The sequence below is a fragment of the Stenella coeruleoalba genome (assembly GCF_951394435.1).
Source record: "Stenella coeruleoalba genome assembly, chromosome: 3".
In the NCBI taxonomy this organism is placed as follows: domain Eukaryota; kingdom Metazoa; phylum Chordata; class Mammalia; order Artiodactyla; family Delphinidae; genus Stenella; species Stenella coeruleoalba.
In genome coordinates this window covers 157,213,412-157,237,848 of record NC_137148.1, presented here as the reverse complement: position 1 = coordinate 157,237,848, position 24,437 = coordinate 157,213,412, and the positions used below count along the sequence as shown (strand labels likewise).

Here is a 24,437-nt window from a genome sequence, read left to right as displayed (position 1 = left end):
AGTATGTGTGGCTTATTGTACGTCAATTATACCTCAAAATTATTTTAAAATTAAGCTTGTATTTTGTATATCTTTTTGTTTTTTTACTTATTTTTCTATTAATTCCTTTATATTTTATTAGTCCATGATGAAATGAAAATTTTAAAAATTTATCTTTCATCACATAGAGCTTGAGACCACTATTCTAAGGATTTGCATTGTTGGAAAGAAGGTCACTTTAAGAAGAATAATAGATTATGGTAAATTAAAAGTGTGTGTTGAAATGTCTTGAATACTCATTAAAATAAGAGAAAAGTAGTATGTAGCTTCAAAACTACCATAGGGCTAAGATGGAATGGAAAAAAAAGCACCCAATCCAAAGGAAGGCAAGAAAGAAGAGAAAAAAAAATTACAGATCACAAATAGCACAAAAGAAGGTAGAAGAAGGGCACTGGTGTCAGTGATGACATTAAATGTAATAGACTAAATGGTCTAATCAAAAGATTAAAGTGTTAGATGATATTGAAAATTATATGTTTACAAAGTACAAATAGCACACATAAGATCTAGGAAATTTGCAAGTAAAAGAATGGAAGAAGTTATATTGTGCAACCACTAACCAAAAAAAAAAAGCTGATATAGCTATACTAATATTAGGGGGGAAATTTTCAAATTTTTTTAATAAAATTGATCAATTCATAAGGATGAAAGGATAATGTTACCAACAAGAGATACAATTAGAAATTTGTATGTTCCCATTATGAGACTTCAAAATAGTAAGATAGCTTATTTTTTAAAAAGAAGGGCAAAAATGGATAAAACTGCAAGGAGAAATAGAAAAATCCACAATCAGTGGGAGGTATTAAAACAGCTCTCTATCAAATTAATAGAACAAGAAGAAAACTAAGTCAAGATACAAAAGATCTGAATAATAAATTAACCAATTTGACATCACAGACCTATATAGAATACTGTATTCAACAATTGCCAGTTGTGGGACTTTCCTGGTGGTCCAATAGGTAAGACTCTGCATTCCCAATGTAGGGGGCCCGGGTTTGATCCCTGATCAGGGAACTAGATCCCACATGCATGCCGCAACTAAGAAGTCTGAGTGCCACAACTAAGAAGCCTGCATGCCGCAACTAAGAGCCTGCATGCCGCAACAAAGATCCCATGTGCCGCAACCTAAATAAATAAATAAATAAAAAACAATTACCAGTTGCATATTCTTTCAAGCACATGTGCAATAAAAACAAAACAACAACAAAAAAACTGACCACATCATGGGCCATGAAGCCAGCCTCAACCAATTTCAAAGAGTTGGAATATGCCCCAAAATGTTTTCTGACCACAATAAAATAAGCTAGAAATCTGTAACAATCCATAACCAGAATACCCCCTAATGTTTGGAAATTAAGCAACATGCTTAATAACTCTTAGGTAAAAGAGGAAGTCACAATGGAAGCTAGAAACTAGTTGGAATGAAATGACAAAAAATGTATGAAATACCAAATTTTGTGGGGTGCAGCTACAGCTGTATAGATGGAAATTTATAGCCATAAATGCATGGAGTTTTAAAAAAGAAAGGTGGAAAATCAGTGATCTAAGTGTTCACCTAAAGAAACTAGAAGAATCTTATTTGAACCAAGGCATTTGTTGCTTCGGTGCCCCGTGGGGCACTCACACACTGTCTTTGTGTAACTTTTATGTGTATTTGAGGTTAGTCCCTGAGGGAGCCCCCAAAGATGAAGCAACAACAGTGTGGGGTCATGAGGTTCGGGGGGAATTGGCTACACAGCCTCTAAACGGGAGTGTACTGTGTTCCCCTGGGCTAAGAATTCACAGTGGAGTATAAACCCCTGGGTATGACCATGGCATGGCTGCTCTGTGCATGCAAATCAGGGACTCAGACGGTGCCCAGAGGAGGGAGTGGTGGCCAAATCCTCAGTAATGGCATCATTTGGCTCCTCCTAACCATTTATCAACATTCTTCAGGAAGCATGGATTGGGCCTTCCTTACCACTTCCTCTACAACCCAGGGCCTGTTTTCTAAAATAACCTTGCTGGGTTATCCAGTTATGAGTTACCTTTGCCAGGTATTTAGTCCCAGCCAGTTTCTGCTCACCCAAGGCTCTTTCTCTCCACTGCTAACACACACATTCACACATACCCATTCCGAGTTCCTCTTCCCCGTTGTAAATAACTAACTGTACTATAAAAACAGAGTCAAGGGGTTTCCCTAGTGGCGCAGTGATTAAGAGTCTGCCTGCCAATGCAGGGGACATGGGTTCGAGCCCTGATCCGGGAAGATCCCACATGCTGTGGGGCAACTAAGCCCGTGCGCCACAACTGCTGAGCCTGTGCTCTAGAGCCTGACAGCCGCAACTACTGAGCCCACGTGCTGCAACTACTGAGCCCGTGCACCTATAGGCTGTGCTCTGCCACAAGAGAAGCCACCGCAATGAGAAGCCCGTGCACCACAACAAAGTGTAGCCCCCACTCGCCGCAACTAGAGAAAGCCCTTGTGCAACAACGAAGACCGAACGCTGCCAAAGATAGATAAATAAATAAATAAATAAATATTTTTTAAAAAAGGAGTCAAAACAAATTATAGCAAAGAACAAGGAGAAATACTGTGTATTCCTAAGCCACGTATAACCCCTGTACAAACTAATAAGATTTCTGATTGTTCCCTCTCCCCGGCACTGTGACATTGCCTGATTCCTACTTGGTCAGGGTAGCAGAAGAAATCACCTCTTCTGTCCTTCAACCTCCCTCCTCCCCAATACCTGCTAATATCAGAGGACCAGAGAGCATGCACCTGTCTTTAAAAGTAGAATACTGATTGTAAGTAGGGTTACCAAATGTAGCAAATAAAATTTCAAGATTCTCAGTTAAATGTGAGTTTCAGAGAAACAAAAAATAACTTTTAGTATAAGTGTGTTCCATTTTCATACTCAAAAGTTATTTGCTGTTTTTCTGAATTTAAAATTTACCTCAACATCTAGTATTTTTTTTCTGGAAACCTAATTATAAGAGAGAAGGGATTGCAGTCAGGGAGGAGGAGGTGTCTCCTCCTTGAACTAAGGTTGACTTGGGAGCCTTTGGCTAAGTCGTGTTGCCTGGAGAACTGACTCCACGGGGAGCTGGGAGAGAGGTCGGTCCTTCTGGGCACCTCTCGCCCCTCATGGGATCCTGACTTGTGCAGCCTTGGCTCACTGCCTACTGGTGTCCCTCCACATCTCTTGGCTTTGTGAGGGAAGCATATCCTTCTGTCTGCCCAAGTTTAGGCTGGGAATGGGGGACAAGTGTAGTCAAGGTAACAAACAAACACAGGCATGATGTGCAAAAACACAGACATTTTGACTTTAATAAGTTATAAAACCAAGGAGCCAAATTTTACTATACAGAAAAACAAACGTACTGATTGCTATCATCAGTAAGATAAAATGTTGTGATGTGAGTTCAGCACCAAAATGACCCATGTGGCAGCTGCCTGTCAGACAGGAGTACATAGTCGTAATGCTTCATCTGATAAAGACTTTGCTATTGAGCACCATTTATAATATACTCCAGAAAAACAAACAAACAACTTTATAGTACACATGAAAGGCTTATATGTGAAATTCCATGGGTTTTCCAAAAGGAGTAGATCAGAGAGCCAGGTCCCAAAACTCCAGCACTAGTCTTCCCACGAACATGAAGTGACTCTTGGGCCCCTCAGCTGACTTTGCAGAGCAGTGGACAAAGAGGACCTCTGAGTCTCAACCTGGTGTTGGGAAACCTTGGCTCAAAGACATCCTCTGCCTTCCCCAGGCTGCAGAAGCCTCTCAGCCAGCTCTGGAAGCTCCGGACTGTTGCTAAGCCAGCTCTCCACCTGTCTCAAGCTCAGTGGAAATTTGCAGTGTCTCAGAGCGGGTGAACACTGCCTTCATACACAGAGAGACTTCTGAGGACCATCTAGTCTAGAGAACTTTGTGGATATATGGCCCAAGGCACTGAGTATGGCATATGGGGCCGTGCCCACTTGGCCTACAGTTCCCAGAGGGCATCTTTCTTCCTGCAGCAGAAGAGAGATCCCCCTGGGTGTGTCCCACCTGGGCCCCCCCCCAAAGTCTTCCAGCCCCCAAGACACACAGCCCTGCTCTGCTGTGATCTGAGAAGGGAGTGTTCCCATTCTGTGGCCCCCAAGCTGGGTAAACTGAGTAATACTCTGGCTAGGGTTAGTCCGGAGCTTCCTCGACATTCTAGGATGGACCCAAGCAAGCACTGCCCAGCCCTTCAGCCCGTGAGTAGCACCAGCTGTCATGGGTTCAACCAACGAGGGAAAGCCGTGGATACATTTCCTAATGATAAAGAGACGAGGGTGCGGAAGTGCTTCACACTACATCTTGTTAAAGAAGTGATACTATGAGAGAATTCAGAAAGGTTTCTCCAGTTTGGTTCTTAGGAGCCAGCAAGCTCCTTGGAGACACTGGGACATGTATGAGCAAGTGTGGAACATGGTGGCAGAGGGGAGAGAGGTAGGCTATGCTGGGGAGATGGGGAGGCTAGTTTTCAACCATTTGGAAGGTTAAGCATCATCCCAGATGTCCCTTCACTGTTTCTTACCCCCTTACTCTGTCCCTTGGACCTCTTGCAGAGGTTCACACACACACACATGCACAGGTTCCGATAAAGGGTTTTAGCACCTATCGTGAGCCCAGTATTCTCATCCACAGAATGGGGAATGAAATAAGAAAGAGTTCTCTAAGATCTATGACTGGTGAGAATACAAAGGCTTTAGAACTTTCCTGGACATGAAAAGCTTAAGAATTACATGGCAGGCTAGGCCCAGCTAAGGAGCTAATGTGCTTGGGTCTTGTAATTTTGGGAAGTTTAAGCTGCATGTTCACACACACAAAAAAGTGAGCCTTGCCCACTCACTGGACTTTCCAGCAGAGTGCATGCCTCCCTCATCCTTCCAGTGCACTTGGGGAAGGGGAGAGCCTCTCTGGGGAGCCCCGGGTCTGAGGCCAGGCTGGCCAGAGGCGACAAGCAAGGCCGGGGTTAGTGAAGATAAAAGAGGCCTGGGAGAGCCTGGGAGTGCCAGCTGGCCACCACACTCATCTTCATCACCTGCCTCACCACCTCGAAGACTGGAGTTCATGGCCTCCACTTCACCGCACTCATCTTAGTGACTGGTCACTTAGTAAATAAATCATCGTTTCTCCCAAGAGTCCCATGGGGCTTGTGTCTCAGTCTGCAGATTGGCAGGAAATGTCCTGTGTCTCCAGCAAGGTGGTCACCACAAGGAAAAGAAGATTCCCAATCACTTGCTCAGAAACTTGGGGCAAACGTTTTCTCTCTCCGAGTTATCCCTCCTGCCTTCCCTCATCAATGGGGGTTGTAGAACCTCTATATTCCTCTCCAACCCACACTCCACCTCAGTACAGGACATATATATATATATATATATATTTTTCTTTTTACATTATTCTCCCTCTTTGTTTTCCCCAAATCTTTTGGAATCAGGAATCTGACTTCATCTCCACAACACAGGAGTTGCCATCCCATGGAATATCTCTATAAGCAAGAAAAAAAAAAATGCTATTGATGCTATCTTTCCATTTTATTAGAACTTTCCGAGCATCTCTTTCTTCCTCATCTCATCAATGAGCTCTTGGATTCTTTGGTTCCTGGTCTTTTCGTATGGGCTCGGTCGTCGAGGGATTAGGTTGGGTGGCTGGACTTCATCCTCCAGGCCCTGGATTTTGTAGGGCACATCCACAGCGTTGGTTTCCGGATGGTCCTCGGTGGCACTGGTGCTGGAAGTATTGAGAGGCACCTCCAGGGGTGTGCCTGGCGGAGGCTGCACCTCCATGACTAGAGTGGGCACTGGGAGGGTGGGCATGAGCTCTTCAATGTCATTGTGCTTCCCAGAGGGTGGTTCTGCCCTGTCGTCCACATTGGTGAGGTTGTCTTGCAGGTTACAGGATTTGCAGCACAGCTTATTGTAGCCTGGGATGGAGCAATAGCGAGACAAGACTTCCATCCTACAGAACATTGACTTGTCACCTTGGCAGCGGCCCTCTGAAAGAGAAAAGTGGGACAAATAACAAAAGGACAGGTAAGGGGGACCTTGTTCCCCCACAGGAAGCAGTTTTCTGGAGGAGGCATTTGAAAGAGCCCAGAGACAGCACAGAGGCAAGCGAGCTCACACAGAAAGCCTGTGTGGTTTTGATATCGGGCAGCCTTTGGGCAGAGTGGATCCGGGGACCCCACCCTTGAGTGCTGCCACACAAGCTGTGAGCAATGCTCCCCTCCTCCAAGCAGGCCCTGACTGAGTGCAAGTTTTTCAGTATCTCTCAAAGTCTGAGGCAGAAATGAGGCCTGTCTATTCTCAGGGAGTGATTCCAAGCTCATCTTAAAGAATGGGACTTTATCAGATGTTCACATTTGATAGCCCAGTGGTAACCCCAATGACATTCTTTGGCACAGTTTGACTCTACAGTAATCTTTAAGCAGTAACTCTAACAAAATTAAACCTAAAAGAACCAATTCCTAACACCCAAAAGAGCGCATCCCAGAGCCTTGGCTGTGGCCTCACCATACTCCTCCACATTTTGTTCCCATCCTCACCCAGACTCTCCAGATGATCTTTGTTTCTGAAAAGGGACTAAATAGAAATTAAAAATCATGCAGACTTATCTGGGATTTCTTCCACTTGCCTCAACTTACTTGAGAGCCTTATGTCCTGCCACTGCTTCATCCACCACGTGGCCCTGCCACATTGAGCTTCTGGCCATTTTCCAAAGTGCTCCAGAGCTTGATGCCTTCACATAGACTAATTCTTCTGCCCAGCACATCCTCCCCTTTCTTTCCCACCCAAGATCTGGTCATCCACGGTCTGTCTTGTATGGAGAGCCCTGACTCTCTGCAGAGGCCATAGTTGTCTCTCTCTTTCCCTCTTTCCTCATGGCTGTCTTCTCCCTGGCCTGGCTCCAACCCTGGCTGCAGCTGTATTAATATGACCCATCCAACTCCTCTTGTTCTCACTCTCTGTCTTCTTCCTGAATTTTTACCCCCTTCCCTTTCCCTTAACACCTAATTTCACACACAACACAAAAATTGAGATGATTTACAAAAATTCATTCAACATAAAAGAATAAGTCATTTAACAGTATAACAGGGGATATTTGGTCCATTATAAATTCCTGATCACTGACTTCAATGGGCCCAACCCTCCAACTATGTGCCCTGCTCAGTCACTCTCTATTCTTCATAATGGGCATTTCAAACTTTTCCCACATAAACCTCTGCTGTGCCCTCCTTTCCCCTCAGTCTCCCAGGTGAACTCATCTCCTATTTAAAGGAAGGAAAGAGGGGAGGTGGGAAGGAAGGAGGGAGGGAAGGGGCAGCCACTGATGGGGACCACATCTGACATGGTTACTCTGTGCATTAACGCAGGGCACGTTCTACATCTGCATGTGAAGCTATGCTAGCTCACTGAAAGTTCTCACAATAACAGACAGGCAGGCCCTCTCCCATTCAGGGCCCGTGGTTCTGACATCTGCCCTCTGCATGGCCATTGCTCCAGCTTATAATTTTCCCTTACAGGCTGGCAACCTACTTAGTTGGACACCAACCTCAAACTCCTGGAACTTCAAACACTTGGACACAACAGGCTACTAGATACCCCTCAACTCCTGTGGTCCCAAAAGTGGATTCCACATGTCTGGCCCAAGCCCATGGCCTTCACTGGCACCACCCATCTCAGAGAATGGCCCTTCATGTGCACAAGCCAGACCCCGGGCATCCCCTGTGCGGTCATCTCCAGGTCTGTCAGTATTTCCCCTGATGCTCTCAGATGTGTCCACGCTCCCCTCTCTCCTGCCTCCACAGTGCCAAGCTACCTTGCCTCTTGGCTGCAACGTGGTAAGAGCTTCCTTTCTGCCTGCCTGTCTCCATTCTTCCTCCTTCTTATCTAGCTATCCTGCTGCAAGCAGAATGATGTTCTTCAGCCGGAGATGTGACCTTGTCACCGTCCAGACTGAAGCCCTTGTATTGCTCCTCCATTGTTTTCAGGGCGAGGACCCGTCCCCTTCACCTCTCCAGTCTCATTCAGGCCTTGATTGCCTTGCTCTGCAGTGTGCTCTCTGTGGCCACAGGGCCTTTGCACATACTGTGCCTCCCCTCTTCCTCTTATCCCCGAGGCTCAGCTGAAACACATCTTCCTCAGGCAAGCATCCCTTGACTTCCCTTGCAGGTTAAATCCCCCAGTATGTGGTCTTATGGTGCCATGGGTCTCCCTTTCCCAGCATTCCATCCCAGCTACCAAGTCCACATTTAGTTGTTGGATAAGGTAACTAATGCCTGACTTTTTCATTATCTTGAAGCTCCAAAAGGCAGAGCCCCGAGCTGTATCTGGATGCACCTTTATACCAGAGCCTAGAACAGTGAATTGAAGAATGCATAAAGGTGAAAAAGACCAATGTGAATAATTGAGCAAGTCCAAAACAAGGAAATCATGGATTTTAGAATGTCAGTGCTACAGGGAAGAATACACAGAGGCACGTATCATTAGAGAGGGACCCAACCTGGACTCTGAGCCAAAATAAGGAGGAAACATGACTAGGTGCAGGACCCAGGGTATGAAGAGATAAGGACAGATAGGCTGTTTAGGAAAAGCCCTGGTCTTCCTAACCTTGAGATGGAGAAATAGGCCCACATGTGGAGGGGAAAGGCAGATGGCCTTGTGCTGAGGGTCGATTCCAGAAATCAGACTAAAAGATGCTGAGATGTGGCTTTCAGGGTTTAAAACCTTGGATAAAATTTTACACAGATATCCAATATCTGAGACAGATGAAACCAGAACAGTCCTGTTTGAAGCTGGGCGGGTCATGCTCAGAGCCCCAGCTCCCTTCTCCCCTCCTGGTCCCTCCCCGCTCCCTGGCAGTCACTGGGGTAAGCGTGTGGAAACCACCATGACAGCCCTCAAGGAGATACAAGGGGGCTTTGGTAATACTAGGTGCAGCATCTCCCCCAGGCTTTGGCCATCAGCTGGGGCGGGGAGGCCAGAGGCATAGGCCTCAACAAGGATGCAGCCAGGCCTAGCCGTGCTGCTGGGACTGGGGTCACCCCTGCCACACAGACACCCTCTCCTGTCACCTGTGTCTCTTCCTTCACACAAATAACAAGCATCTCCCTCACTTGTCTTTCACCAGGCTGGGATCCGAGAAGCGGGTGTCACATCAGTCTAGGGTAAGGGTCTGCCAACCACTCTTGTGGGCCAAGTCGGTCCCTCCACCTGGTTTTGTAATCAAAGTTTTATCGGAGCAGCCCTGTTGGTGGTCTGCCCACAGCTCTAGGCAAGGTTCCCTCAGCAGGTATTTCTCCTGATCTGTTTGGGCAAGGAGACTTAGTGGACGCAGTTCATCAGACACAGTTGTCTTGGTCTCCCGTCTCTTGAGTTGGGAGTCTTTCAATGATCAGAGCTCTGGGCAGGCTGACCCCAGCCACAGCTACTGTGACCCCACCCGAAGGCTGGCATCTGGAACCCGGCCCTGTGTCCTGATGCCCATCTCCATGGCGCTGGGTGGTTGTCCTTTCTCATGGCCTCCCTCCTCCCTGGAACAGGACCCCTTCATGGGAAAGGGAGGGAGAGATGCCCCCTGGCAGGACATGGCCCAGGCCCCAGATTAGGAGGTCCCTGGTTGGACCCTGACCTGCTGTGTGGTTCTTGTCAGCAAGGGGAGTGGACACACAGGCCCTGTGGCTCCTGAGGTTAGGCCTTGGGAGACAAGGCAGGCACAGCTGAGCACACCCGTGTGTAAATGTCACAGGCCAGGCGCTCAGACCTTCGGCTGCCTTGCCCTTCTCCCAACCCAGACTCTCCTAAGACTCTCCTAAGACAGACTTGTTCCCTCCCTGAACAGGTAACCCAAGGCTGACAGCTGTGCCCGGAGCCAGGGTAGTGGCCTGATGGTGGCTCAGGGCATGGTGACCTGGACACTGTCTCAGCTACTAACCCCATATTCCCACTCCATGGGCTGGGATCCCAAAGATGGGGAGAAGCTCACATGGGGCCCTTTTCCCAACCGTGAGAACTTATCCACAAGGAGACAGCCAAGGTGTTCCTGCAAGGTGCTTGTTTAGCACTAAGGATTCAAAACTCAGAATGCCGGTGGGGTGTCTGCACGAGCTGCTGTCACATTTTGAAAAATGCCTGAGGAGGGGGCACATGCCTCAGTGGGGGAGGGGCCCTCAGTATCTACGTTGGGCAGGGTAAGGGGGACAGAAAAGTCACTGGAATCAGAAACCAAGGAAGTAATGGACCAGAACGGCACCTGCAGCCCTGCAGCACCGTTGGTCACAGAGATGAAGAGAAGGAGGCAGCAGCGTGCCAGACCCAAGCACCCAGTTTCACTGAACTTTTATTGAGTTTATTTGTGGGATGCATGACAGGAAGTCTTTCCACTGTTAGTAAGAGTAAAAGGTCATTTTCACAGTCACTTTGGCACACACTAACGTTGTCTCATAAAAAAACCAGAAAAGCAACGACAATGGAACCTATATAATACGTCATTGAATACATACAAAACACTAATAAAATATCCCTGATAAACCAAAGTGCATATTCCGTATTGCACCTTCCCAGAGTCACTCATGTCACTCGCATTGCCTAAGTCAAAGTTGGAAGTTAACAGTCATGAGAATTAGTATGGGTTACACCGAGTATTTACATAACAGTAACTAGTGCCAGGGGAGGGCTGGGAGCTGTCCAGCGGGGATGCTATGAACAGGGGACGGGGCTGGGGAGAGTGAGGGGTGACCGGCGGGAGTGCTACACTGGTCACGCCCAGGGCCAGGCCAGTCGCCCTCTGGTGTAAGGCAGCGCCGGCAGCAGAGTGCCCGGGGCTCCAACAACAGTCAGTGCCGAAGGGCCGCTCAGGCCATGGAGCGGGTCTCCTTTCCACAGAGGTGAGCCTGTGCCTGGGGCCCTGTACAGACTGGACTGGGAAGCCTTACCCTTGACCAAAGGTGGATGAGCGGGCCACCTCCCTCTAGATTGCACTGCCTGCCTCCTGCCTGGGTTGCTAGCAGCCAATTCTGTTACCTTTCAACTTTAAGGCATCTTCTACATAGTTTTATCTAAGCAAAAAAGCGATAAAAATTGAGGTAATTCTGTAGTTGTTCACATGGGTAGGTGGCCGCATCCACATGAGACAGCCTTTCACTCTCACTCTCTCGCGCCCGTGCACAGGGTCGTGTGTGCACGATGAGAAAGGCCATTGGAGCGAATGGACAGAAAATGCAAGTGGTGGTGTGTCCTGATGTCCCACTGCGGGGACACGTCCCCTGCCTCCTCTGCTTGACCTGAACCCCCAAGGGGACAGGGTACGGGGGCCAAGGGTTGTGTGAGCTGGACACAAAGGCCACAGGAAGCAGGCCACAGTCACACGAGTCAGGAGGACACACAGCACAGGGTCAGCAGCAGCAGCAACAGCAGAGGTGGCCAGGGAGCCGCCGACACACTGCCGGAAACGGGCCGGGCGCCCAGGATGGCGAAACAAAACTGCACACCCGTGAGACCCCTCTGGCCTTGCCTCGCTGGTAAGCGGCGTTTGAAAGAGAACGGGCGGGCTCCGCCTCGATTTCCGACCCGCAGCTCCAGCCTGGAGGGATGTGGCCCCGCAAGGCGGTCACCAAGTGGTCACATTCAAACTTTGGCCTCTGGCCCCTCCAGCACCGCGACAGATCTTTGCCCCTTTAAAAGCCATCACCGCGAGGTCCTGGCACCCCCACAAGAGGCCGGTGCCCCGGGCCGTGCCGCTGCGAGACTGGCCCTCCCGGCCAGGCGGCTCCAAAGGGGACAGCCGAGCACAGAGGCCCGGAGAAAACAGATTCAACCAAGAGAGCGCTCAGGAAGAGTCAGGGCAGTTTTCCATAGAAAGAGAGGAGGGGAGCCCACGGCAAGCTCCACAAGGCGCAGGGCATGCACTGGAGGGCAGAGACAGAGTTATAAACGGGCCGGTTACTTGACGAGGTCTTCTGGACTGGTGAGTTGGGGTCTGGTCGGGACAGCCATTGAACTACGTAGCTCTTCTTGGAGGGATCGGAGACGTTTCCTAGAGGGAAAAGAAAGGAGTCTTGGCTGCTGGGGCACCAGGTCTGGGCACCCAACCCACCTACCCCAGGCAGAAGGGCCCCCTGGATTCTGGCATCCCAGGGAGGGGGTGACAGGAGGGCCCCAACTCCCCAGTGTGGCCTGCAAGGCCTCCCTTGGCACAGATGGGCCCCAAGCACCCTGTCCAGGCCCAGTCCTGCCTCTCCCACACCAGGCATCCGGGTCTCAGCTACACAGAGTAGCTTCAGCTACTATCCCCACACGCAGGCCCTACCAGCACCTCCTTATGTCTGTACTGCCCTCCAAGTCCCCACCGTGCCCTGCTCTGGGCTGAGCAGTGCCCTGAGTGCTGGCTCTGGAAGTGCAGGGAACAAGTGAATCCTGGATCTACCCTCTCCTCACCTGGGGGAGGCACACCTGACCCCCCGAGCTCCCTGCTCCGCAGAAGGGACTCATGACTGGATCTACGTCTTCAACGGTTGTGGGGACCGAAAGAGCTGACGTGTGTCCAGCACTTGGCCAGGCATCTACATGCAGCCAGCATTCTGGTTGCTCTCCTTGAAGGGCGACAGGCGCCCCCTACTCATACAGGCACCCCCTACTCGCATGGGCATGGGCTGAGCCCCGATGTGCAGTCACTGTGAATCCGGTTTCTGTCTCCCAGACCAAAAGGGAGTGTCAGGAAGGCAGGGATGGACTGAGTCCACGCCATCCTTCACTAGGGCCTGGCCTGGAGATGAGCATGGCAAATGCCAGTTCCTTCCATTTCCTGCCAGAGAAAGGTCCCAGCCTAGGCCTGGGCGGGCTTAGCTTCTCCTTCAAGTTCACAGATGCTGAGTTCGACCAGTTGTGGGAAGAGCCGCATTTGCCTGGACCGCCGCCCTCCCCTGGGCTTGCTGCATGCAGAAGGCTTACGGGGACAGGGGCCAAGCCTGCAGATCCTGGCCGTCTCAGGCCGCTCCTCCCGGCAGACACCGAAGCTGTCGTCCATGGTTCGGCAGAGCACCGGCCGTTCCTGGGTGCCGTTGCCACAGGTTACCGAACACTGCAGGCAGAGCGTTACCAGTCAGGGCCCGCTTCCCATGCTAGGCTGGGTCTGAAAGGGCTCCCCAAGCGGGTGACCCCACAATACGCGGAAGGTGGGGAGGCACAAAGGGTAGAAGGTGAGCTAGAGGCCTGCCCTGCCTAGCCCTAGCCCCGGGCAGCTGCTTCAATCTCCTGGGCTCTAGAGTGAGTTAGAGAGAACAAATATGCAGGGCCAGATAGGGCCTGGCACTTCTGGCTTCTCAGCGAGCACCTCCCTCCTCTGGCTAGAGGAGGCCCAAGGCCCAGAAGAACTGCTATGCACTGGGGGCCACTGGGAAAGCTCTGCCTGGGTCCAGGAGGCTTCGGCAGAGGACCCTCCCTCCCTCTGGACACAAGGTTCTACACCACCAGCACCCTCACTGTCCCCTCCAGTCTCGGGCCCCCTTGGCCTCACCACATTGGGAGGGACCCGAATGAGCAGTCATGCCCAGACTCGTGGCTCTGCTCACAACTCAACCCAGCCCTGCTAAAGGATGATTCTCAAGTGTTCGCCTTGTGTGTGACAAAGGGTTGACTCAGCAGACGGGGTTGCTCAAACCTGCCCAGTCCCAAGAAAGGCCTATTTTCAGGGCTGGCCCTTGGGCAACTCCTGGGAACCAAGTTCATGGAATGGTCTGTCTGGTAAGAGCGTTTTTGCATGCCTGAGGCCTCTGATCAGGCTGCACCAATTTGTTCGGTTGGTTTACACCAACAAGATGATTTACGGTGAGCATCCGCTTTCGCTCTGGGGTCTGGGGCTTCAGTAACTGATGTCAGTCACGCAGGCACCTGATGCCTATGTGACTGATCCCCAGTGAACATCCTGGGCACCTAGATGTTTGTGCCTGGTTTCCTCCAGACTTCACCGAAACACTTTTTCCCTGTGCTGATTCTACGCTGTGTGCTTTCATTGTAATAAAGCCTAACCATGACTACAGCAACTTCTGAGCAAATCTTTGAGCCCAAGGTTGGTCCTGGCAACTCCTGACCCACCAGGCCCGGGGGCTGGATGTCAGTGCTCACATCAGCTCAGCCCTGACCCCAGAACGGCTCCTGCAGCCCGAGACTATCCTTTCCAGTCCAAGTCTAAGTCCTCCCTTGCCCGTGTTTCCTCCTGCAAGTCTGACCGGCCTTCTAGCCACACCTCTGGCCCCCAGAGACAAAAGCCCAGGCTTCCCTTTGTTTCCTGGAGCCCAGGCTGTCCCCAGTCTCCTGGGGGTCCTGTCCCCAGGAGCATGGGAGCCTCTACCCTGCAGAGTGAAGATACACATTCCACTGAGTTTCCCATAGCCATGTGGAACCACGGGTGCCCTGAGACCTACGGGATGTGGCCCAGGGCAAGAACTGCATCCAGGCCCAGGTGCAACGCCCTGGCCACTTCAGTCCCACCCAAGCTTGGTTTGGGGGCTGAGGACACAGGGCCGGGGCACTGCTTACCTGGGACCAGGGTCCGGCCCGCCACCGACCGGGACAGAGCTCACGGTTGCAGGCCCGGCGGCCCTCGGGTCGGGCGTCATTGCAGTGCTTGGTGTGCACGGAGCGGGTGGTGTTGTTGTGCAGGGGCTGAACGCAGCGCACAGAGCGAACCTGCATGCCCGTCCGCCCACAGCTCTGACTGCATGCCTCCCACTCGCCCGTGACCCACCTGTCAGGGCAGAGCAGCACACGGTCAGCCCCTGGAGAATCACCCTGGCTGAGGCCCTGGTGGACAGAAGCAAGGCAGCCTGCTCCTCCAGGCGCATCTTTACCTACTGTCAGGAAGGTGCCCTGGAGGCTAGCTGGGCCCCCGCCTGAGGGCCTGCCGACGATGAACCCCAAGCATGCCCACGGCTGGGAGATCCTGATTGGGATGTGGCCATGGACAGCCGGCCTCTGTCTCCTCTTAGGCTCCTGGCTCTGCCCTCTGGCCTCAGCTTCCGCTGACATCACCAACCCTTCCGGGCAGCAGCATGGACACACTCAGCACCTGTCCCCGAACGGCCCCCACCTGCCTTTTACCCACCATCTTCCCCACTCAGGGTCCTGAAAAAGGAACCTGGGCCCAGAAATGCAGCCCTGTCAAACCCCGGAGCCAAAGGGTCATGGCTGTGGCCATTCCAAGGCCTCAGCCTCTGGAATGAGCTGCTTGGGAAACATCTACCACCGGACCAGAAGCAAGCCCTGCACCCTCGGAGCCTCAGTTTCCCCATCTGAGCATTACCACTTGTTGTCATTTCTAAGATGCACATTATTGTTTCCGTCTAGCAGGTCTGAAGCAGGGGGGCACTGCACAGCCTGCAACATCTTAGACTCCATAGAACGTGGTGAGTGAGGAAGAATCTGTCAAACGTCTCAGGGCACGTGAGGCTCAGAGCATCCAGGGAACCCGATCCTGCACCACCCTTCACAGGAGCCCCAGGGCTCTCCCTCCCCTCCTCTAGTGGGGCTGGGGGCCGGGGAGTCCTGGCACTCACACGGGCTGGGAGCACTCCTGTGGGTTGCAAGCCCGGCGGATGGCTTTAGGCTTCGAGAGGGAGTCGCAGAAGCCTCGGTGCACCATCTTGTGGTCCAGCCTCCGGCGGCAGCCATACTTGGTGAACTGGGACCCTGAAGACGAGAGCTCGAGGGGGCTCAGTGGGACAGTATGGGCCCTCCAGCAGGCGTGGAGGGGTGGCTCCTCAGGTCACGTAGCCCCGTTCTCCCCGCCCTGCTAATGGGGTTGGGGGGTCGAGCAGGGACACATCTAGCCTGGTGTCTACCCAGCATCCCAGGCCAAGTGAGGGTGACAGGCCAGGGAGAGTAGCCCCCTTCTCTCCTGCCCTTTGGCTGGCTTCCTGGGGCAGGAGGGAAGGTTCTATTTCCTCTCCCATTGTTTAGTCATTTACTCCACCTTGAATTAATGTGCTCTGAGGACCTGGCTAAACATGGAATACAGCCTGCCAGGCTCCTCCAGCCAGTCTAGTGTAGCAGTTCTCAGCTGGTGGAGATTTTGCCCCGGGGACATCTGGCGATGTCTGGGACACTTAGTTGTCACAACTGGGGGAGGAGAGGCCACCGACATCTAACAGGTAGAGGCTGGGGATGTTGCTCAGCATCCTACAATGCACGGGACTACCCCCCACAATGGAAAATGATAGACTCCAGAATGTCAACAGTGCCAAGTCTCAAAACCTCAGCCTAGTGGGTTAGACATGAGAGAATATGACTGGGCAGCCTGATCTAGCCTGGGCATCTGGGTGTGTCCCGGGAAACAGAGGATGGAGGTGTGCTGATTTAGTGGGAAAGCGGTGGAAGGGGCTCCCCGGGGAGGAGATGGCCTATGCAGAGGCCCTGAGGCAGGAGCACGGCGTGTCCAGGAAAAGCACTTAAGGCCAGTGTGGACAGGGCTGAGTGAGCAAGGGTTGGGGGTGCCAACGGCAGTGGGAGAAGTCAGCAAGTTGCTTGTACCTTGGAGGCCATGAGGAGAATTTTGTTTTTTATCCCAAGAGCAGAAGGAGCTGCTGAAAACTGTGATCACAGAAAGGGGTATGGTCTGATCTGCCCCTTTAATAGGTCACTCTGAGGGCAAGAGTGGACACACGGGGCCAGCTGGGTAGCGAGGATGGTGCCAGGACTGGGAAGATGGTAACAGCAGATGCGTCCAAGAGATACACAGGAGGGAGACTCAACAGGATGTGCTGATAAAATCCAGGGGGCCGGGAGGCTCAGTGGAAGCCTGGGGTGCCATCCGCCCAGGCAGGAGCACTGGAAGATGAGCCCTCCATCTGCCTGGGCCTGGCAGTGGGTGCCCCGCCCACTGGGCAAACTCCCTCTGTTGTCTAGGTGTGGGACACTTCATGGCACCTGAAGGAGTTCTGTCCTGGCCACCTGCTCTTGTAGGCTGAGCTCTCTTCTCCTGCCTTTTATCTCCTCCAGCCCCATAGGAGCAGTGACTACACTGAGCAGATCAGAACTTCCTGTCTGTCTGTTATGTTCCACCCAACTGTGGACTCTTTGAGGTCCAAAGCAGGTGGGACCTCTCTGCACCCAGCCCTGCCCCAGGGAGGCAAGGCCTTTCTGCATTCGGAAAGGAGGGATCTTAGGAGGGATCTCTGTAGAGGGGGCCTCTTCATTGGTCTCCAGCATGGCCTGAGCCTTTCCTGTGACCTGCCTCGTGGTGTCACAGTAATCCATCCAAGCCACACCCTCACAGCAACCTCCCGCCAGGCCGAACCTCCCTCTCACACCATGCAGGTGGGTGCTGGTGTCATCCAAGCCCCACACATGCCCCCTGGCTGCCCTGAGCACCTGCTCTTCCTGCCCACCCTCTGGCACCTCCCTAGTGGGGCTAGGCCCTTGTCACCCAGGCAAAGGTCACTGGTTTGGGTCTAGTGTTCTCATACCTGGCACATCCCTCATGCCAGGCGGTCAGCAGGGACCATGGACTTAGGAAGCTCCTCATCCAGGAGACCCCTCCCGCTCGGCCCCGACCTCCTCTGGGGCCCCAACTCTGAGAAGGCCCCTCACCTCCACCGCAGGGCTTGGAGCAGGGAGACCACTTCTTCAGGGCCCACTCGTAGCCCACGGAATTGTCCTCCAGGACATTGTTGCCGTCCACATTGAGCGAGTCCTCATGGATCATGTATTTGTAGGTCAGCGAGATGCGGGCGTCCCCCTGCGGGATGACCTGCCCCGGAGACGAACGTGAATGTGTCTGCCCACCACCACCCTCCCTCGGCGACCAGGTTAGGAAAGTCAGCCCGAGGAACATGCGCGGCCAAGTCTCATTAGTCACGGTACTCAGGTTCTAGAAAGTCCCGGCAAACACCGAATCTGCCAGTACTGAACCGCTGCTCGCAGGGGAACATGGCATCAGGGCCTGCGAACCTCTGGTCGTGACAGTTTCATTAACAGTCAATGCATAAGCTTATTCTATGTGCGTTTCTGTTTAAAGACACCTTAATTAGTACATGCCATTGATTCATTAACACTGAACTCACGGCCAGCACCTGGTTACTTGTGCCTGGACGCAGCTCATCTAACACATGCGCTCTCTCCTTAGGGTAAACCTGCAGCTTCCTGATCAGAGGAACACCAGACCCATGCTTGGGGCCATTTTAAACAATGAAATCATCCCCCAAAAGCACAAAAATGCGGACAACATGGCAGTAAATAGAGTGTGAAAAAGACGCTTGTTTGCAGTAGCAGCTGAAACAAGAAGCAGAGCCTTGCCTGTTTCCGCCTCCTCACATTTTCCCCTGCTCCACTGCAAGTACAGGCAGACCTTGCTTTACGGCGCTTTGTTTTACTGCGCTTCGCAGATATTACGTTTTTTTGGGTTTCTTTTCTTTTTTGCGGTATGCGGGCCTCTCACTGTTGTGGCCTCTCTCATTGCGGAGCACAGGCTCCGGACGCGCAGGATCAGCAGCCATGACTCACAGGCCCAGCCACTCCGCGGCATGTGGGATCTTCCCGAACCGGGGCACGAACCTGTGTCCCCTGCATCGGCAGGCGGACTCTCAACCACTGCGCCACCAGGGAAGCCCCGTTTATTTACAGATTAAACTTTTGTGGCAGCCCCACATCCAGCAAGTCTATTGGTGCCATTTGTCAACAGGATTTACTCACTTTGTGTCTTTGGGTCACATTTTGGTAATTCCCACAATATTTCAAACTTTTTCATTATTATTACTTTTATTATGGTGATCTCTGATCAGTGATCTTTGATGTTATTGTTGTAACTGATTTTTTGCTTTGTATTTTTAATCAAGGTATGTACATTGTTTTCCTTAGACCTAAGGCTATCACACACACTGGGAAACCAAAACGTTCACGTGACTTGCGTTATTGCCATATTCACTTTACTGCAGTGGTCTGGAACCGATCCTGCAGTATCTCCTGAGGTATGCCTGTACTGATTTTGGGATTAGACATACTTTCAGTAGATGAATTTACCAATACAGAAATGGCAGATACTGAAGCCTGACTGTATATGCACTGACAAAGGCAGGGCACCAAAGGCGTTTCTGGGGATGCAGAGTACATGCAGCCGAGGTGAGCAGAGCAGAGCACGGCGCACATGAAACACCCCATCCCCACAGCTGCGCACTCTGGTGTGGGACGCTGGGTCCGGGTGCCTGAACCCAACCATGGTGTGCTCACCTTAACGGAGGGGCAAAAGTCATCTGAGCCTTACCTGTAGTGTTTTAACTTTTTTTACTGATAAAATGTATTATGTATGCAATTAAAGTTAATTTTTAATAAGTGAATCAGGAAATCAAGCCCCCTCTGTACTCCCATCACCAGGAGCAGCCTGTGGTCCTGGACTCAGGAGACCTGGGGTCCAGTTCTGTTCAGGGACAAAGTCTAGTGTGACCTGGGTCTAGCAGTCCAATTTCCTGAGCCCCATTGTTCACCCCCAGAGAGTGGCTGGGTTTGGATACAGTGGTAGACATGAATAAGCATGATGAAAAGTGGTCATGAATGTCACCCAGAGGGGGAAACCTAATCGCTTGCAGGGGATTTTGTCTTTAGTCACCCAGGGGTCGATATAGGGCCCAGAGCCCAACTGGTGGCTCCATGTCTGTTCCTTGCTCTGACACAGAGATAGAGACCCTTGGTCCAAAAGTCAGGCCAGAGAGGCCGTTCAGAGCATGGTCCGAAGTATGCAGGGAGGCTCAGGGTTCCCAGGCACCCCTCCATCCCTTCCCTAGCAGCTACTTGCCCCCTGTCTGGGCAGCCAGGACGCAGTGGGCCTGGCCCCTGCCTCGACTTACCAGCACAGTGATGGTCCCGTGGAGGGGGCCCATGGTCTGCAGCGTCTCCCGGCCATCCTCATCCCGGTACTCCCACTCCACACCCATGGCAATGAAGGATTTGGAGTTGGGATCCACGTCATTCTCTTCATTTAAAATGAACTTGCCTGTTTCCAGGTTCTTGACGGCTGAGAACGGCAGAAGACAGCCAGTGTCACCCAGGGGCAGAACTGCGGGAAGGCTGGCAGGGTATGCTGGTTTGAACAGGTTGGGGGAGTTACAGGGAGCAGAGCCCCTCGTCTCCCAGCTGTCTTCTGCCAGGGGCCCGTCAGTCCCACTGACAGTCCAAATCACCTTGGGAACCTGACTTGCCCTTTGTCTCTCAGCCAAAACTAAGTTTCCCTCTAACCCTGCCCTTCTGCCAGGCCCAGGGCCCTTTCCTGGATCTGCTCCTCAGGCCCTGAAGGAGATGCTACATGGCAAGGGACTCGGCAGGCATCAAGGCCACCTACTTGCTGTCTACTTGGAACACTCAGTGGGCTCTCAGAGCCACTGCCCTCCCTGTCCCAGCCCCCCGGGTGAGGGGCATCTGCTGGACACCAGGGCACAGGGCTGGGTGAGGGCTTCCTTTCCTGGGGTGAGCATACGTCCCATATGTCTCCCTACCTACCCTGCTGGTAACTGTGGCTCGGCCTGGGTCCCCACCAGTTCCCTACAACCAAAAGAGGCCTGACCTGGCCCGGGGACCACTCAGGCCACTAGGCATCCACAAAGAATGTCTAGGAGCCGAGAATCCACTGGTCAGGAAGCCCCACGCTTCCCACAGCGGAAGGTGTCTGCTGGGGGTCTGCTGGAAAATTTTAGGTGGTGTCACAGACTGGGCACAAAAATCATGGGATCACAGAGTTAGGAAATCATTCCCTTCACAAGTCTCCTGGAATCCCCTGAGAGCCTCAGCGGGCGCCAGGAGGTCCTCAGCTTGTCAATAACCCTCCCTCCTCTTGTGCAGGGAGAGCAGGAAACAGTGTTTAGATAGAAGTGTCTTTTTTTTCAGGGATCAACTTTCATATTTGCCTTCTACTGAAGGCAAGTGCCACTGGCTTTGCATTTTGGGATAGCAACATAAAGTCTCCTCTTAAAATAAGGAAGAAAGAAAAATTCATATTAAAAAGAGTGGTTGTCTGTCTCGCGTCAGTGGCGGGGGCCAGATGGAGGCAGTCATGGAGCCCCTGACCCAGTCTGGCCTCCAGGGCACAGGGAGGAAGGTCAGGGCCCAAATTGGAGGAAGAGACTTGTATGGGGTCCCCTCAGTGACCTACTTCCTACTTCACTTCCTCCTTCGGCCTTACATCTTGGTGGGGGGCATGGATGGGTGAAGCCCCTTTGAGGAGCCCTAGGCAGCCTGGAGGAGCGCAGCCCCACAGGGGGCTGCCATGTGAGAAGGGGGCACTCAGAGTTGTTAGAACATCCAAATTTTCAACAGATGCCAGGAATCCCTATTCCAAAAGAATCACTTGAATTTAAAATGAAACTAAATGAAAAAATGCAAATACGTCATAGAAGCCCATCTACAAGCTGGCCTTAGCAGCCGCTGCTTAAGGACCTTGCCTGCCTTCCAGTGGACAGAGGGCTTCCCCCTTGGCCTCGAGATGGACTTAGGGTGGGGAGGTGTGGCATGTTTTAAACACATGTCCCTCCACAGCTGCTGCCAGGGAAGCCCTCTGATCCCAACCCCTGGCCTCTCCATTGGGAAATGACTCCAGGAGACGTCTACCAGGTGGGTCAGGCCAGGGACAGGGGAGATGGGGCTGCAGCCACGCCTCTCAGCTGGGCCCCTGATCCCTGGAAGAGTCAGGCTGCAGATTCACCGCACTGCCTGGGCTCCGACACTCACCCAGGTGGTGGCTGGTGGTGTCTGCCTCCTGGATAAGCAGGTGTCTGGCTCCTGCCGGGATCTCAAACATCTTGATGTAACCTTTGTTGGGATGTGGGGAGACAAAGCCAAATGAGAAGGGAGAGGCCGTCGAATGCAGACAATGCCAGGAGGGCCTTGCCCTCGAAGGTGGTTCCAGAGCCCCCAGTGTTTTATGGGCTCTGACTGCCCACCCAGAGAGGGGTCCACGGGAAAGCTAGCACATCCCAGCCAGCCACAGCCCTTTGCTCATCTTCAAATCCAGGGGCTCCTTCAGCCTCCTCCATTGAAAACTTAGTGGGCGTCCTCGTGAGTGTGCCTGGAGTCACACCTGGGCACGGAGCTAAGATGCCACATCCAGGAGGGAGGCCTTCAGCAAGCTGCTTGCCCTCCCTGGACCTCGGCGGCTTAATCCGCAAACTGAAGACAGCCTGCTCACGTGGGGCGATGCAGAAGGTCAGCTCCTGGCACCCTGGCACCAGCTCTGAGTGGAGTCTGGCAGGTTTGTCCCATGGCCTTCTTCCAAAAGAGGTGAACCAAAGTGGCTTCTCACCATTTTGGACAGAGGTAGAGCAGTCCGCTGCTGCAAGCCCACCCAGAGCACCGAAGCCAGACGGAGGTACCACTGTGGAAGGAGGCTCACCAAGCGGTCTGTTTTCCCAGAGCCCACCTTGGCCAGGGACCCCAAGTTCCCCAGCCCCATCCTGTGGCCCTGTGGGGACAGGCTTACATGTCCCTAGGCCACAGGCTGCACTGACAGCCCATCAAAGTCCTGCTGACAGGTGGCTGGGGGTAGCAAGCAAGGGAGGCCAGCTGGCGACCGGAAAGCCTTGGAGGGCTGGGGAGGGTGCCCTCAAGTAAAGACTTCTAAGACCCACCCTGTGCACATATACCCTGGCATTGTCCCTGTCCCTGCCCACCCTGGGGCCTGGCGCAGCTGCCCCTGACCTGATTCTCTCTCCACCTCACCCTCCCAGACTTACACCCCCTCTCCCGCAAACATCTGAGAACCCGGTCAGAGCCACCCGGCCAGGTGCTGTAGACATTCAGGCCTGGGTGCCCTGGGAAGGGGGAGGGAGGGGCGCACTCACCGAGCTTCTTGGGCGAGCGTGTGAATGTGCCCTTGACCACCTTGCAGTGGGAATTGTCCCCTCCACACACACCACACTTGTCCTCCTGCTTGCTGGAGCCGATCACCCCGTCGCAGCCCACCTTCTGCAGAGGGGTGGGGAGGTGCAGTGTACACTCGAGACTCCCTCTCCCTACCTGTTCCCTCCACAGCCCAGGTCAGGGCACCCCTTCTTAGCAGTTCCTGATGCAGGGGAAGGAGAGGGGGCTTTGGAGCAAGACAGACCCTGTGTGCCCACCCAAGGACCAGCCTTTCCCCCTCACTCATCCACTTGTCTGGACAGTGTGACCTGTGGAGGGCTCTGTATAGCCTAAACAGGGCCTGGTCCTGAAGCTGCCCTGCCACAGCACGCTGGTGTCCTAATGGACATATCAGACATGGCCTCTGCCCCTTCTCCCGGCTGTCCACGCAGCGCAGCCCCAGAGGCGGTCCCTCCCTGGCTCGCACCCAAAGCTTAGGCCAAGATGTCCCTCCCTCACACTGCCCCCAGGAACAATGTCCTCTTCAGTCTGTCTCGGGGTGTCTGGGAAGGAGGTGACAGGAGTTGGTAGGAACACTTTTGCCTTCATTCTCTCAACCAATCCTCTCAACACTGTCCACTCTAGTATTGAAAATTGTTCCACACAGAGCAGGGACGTTCCTTGCCCAGGGCCACCTGGCAGAGGCAGTAACAAATTCCGGTTCTGTTACTCTCTATAGCCCTGCCGATAGCACACCATTCCCAGGGCCCCAGAGCTCTGCGGGGAGCAGACCCTGGGTCTGAACACACTGCCTGAGGCCACTTTCATATCCATGACCACACTCAGCAGGGAAGACAACCTCTCCTCCTAGCTGGTCTGCTTGCTGTCTGATCTGAGTGCACCATAGCACCACAGGTTTCCCTCTTTGCCCTGGCTGCCAGGAAGCCCAGAGCCAATTCACCCCTCAGGATCCGCCTATCACCGCCTCTTGTGAGACTGCTTCCTTTCCCTTTGCTCTTTGGTTTATTTATTTTTTTTGATACATCTTTTTCGTATTTTATTTTTGCTTTTTTAAAATACACACTTAAAAAATTTTTTTTATTGCTTCACAATATTCTGTTAGTCTTGCTCTTTGATTTCTGACTTTTGTCTTACAAAAACCTTTGAGGGCAGGGTCTCTAGACTATGAAGGGGCTACAGAGCCACTTCCTGGCAATGCAGTCTCAGAGAAACTTCGAGTTTGTTTCCACATTTGTGACATGGAGTCAGAGCAGCAAGGCCTGCCAGGGCTGTTGCCCAGATGAGAGGATATGGTCCTTGTAAACAGTCACACATTGCCTGAAGGATGAAGCTGATGCTGAGGAGGAGGGAAGAGAAAGAGGGGAGGAGGGAGAGGAAGGGAGGGAGGGGAGAACCTCCTGTCCAGCCAGGGCAGTTGTGATATTGTGATTTATGAGATATATATATATATATATATATATATATATATATATATATATATATATATATATATATATATTTGGTCTTCATCCAGTTTCTGGCTAGACCTCCTAAAACCCTTGGAATTTTC

General features: G+C 52.4%; 1 protein-coding gene across 1 annotated transcript in view; it reads right to left on the bottom strand.

Annotated features, from left to right (window-relative positions):
* Nucleotides 1–3,325: 3,325 nt before the first annotated feature.
* The window catches only part of ADAMTS2 (ADAM metallopeptidase with thrombospondin type 1 motif 2), a 247,436-nt gene continuing 226,324 nt past the window's right edge, over nt 3,326–24,437 (bottom strand). Inside the window, exons 14-22 of the mRNA XM_079916090.1 lie at nt 22,870–22,993; nt 21,761–21,841; nt 19,888–20,054; nt 17,639–17,798; nt 15,607–15,739; nt 14,591–14,798; nt 13,004–13,133; nt 12,000–12,089; nt 3,326–6,051 (exon numbers count right to left, since the gene is read on the bottom strand). Coding sequence (XP_079772216.1) covers nt 5,594–6,051; nt 12,000–12,089; nt 13,004–13,133; nt 14,591–14,798; nt 15,607–15,739; nt 17,639–17,798; nt 19,888–20,054; nt 21,761–21,841; nt 22,870–22,993 — 1,551 coding nt within the window. The 3' untranslated portion in view covers nt 3,326–5,593. The remainder of the gene's footprint in view (nt 6,052–11,999; nt 12,090–13,003; nt 13,134–14,590; nt 14,799–15,606; nt 15,740–17,638; nt 17,799–19,887; nt 20,055–21,760; nt 21,842–22,869; nt 22,994–24,437) is intronic.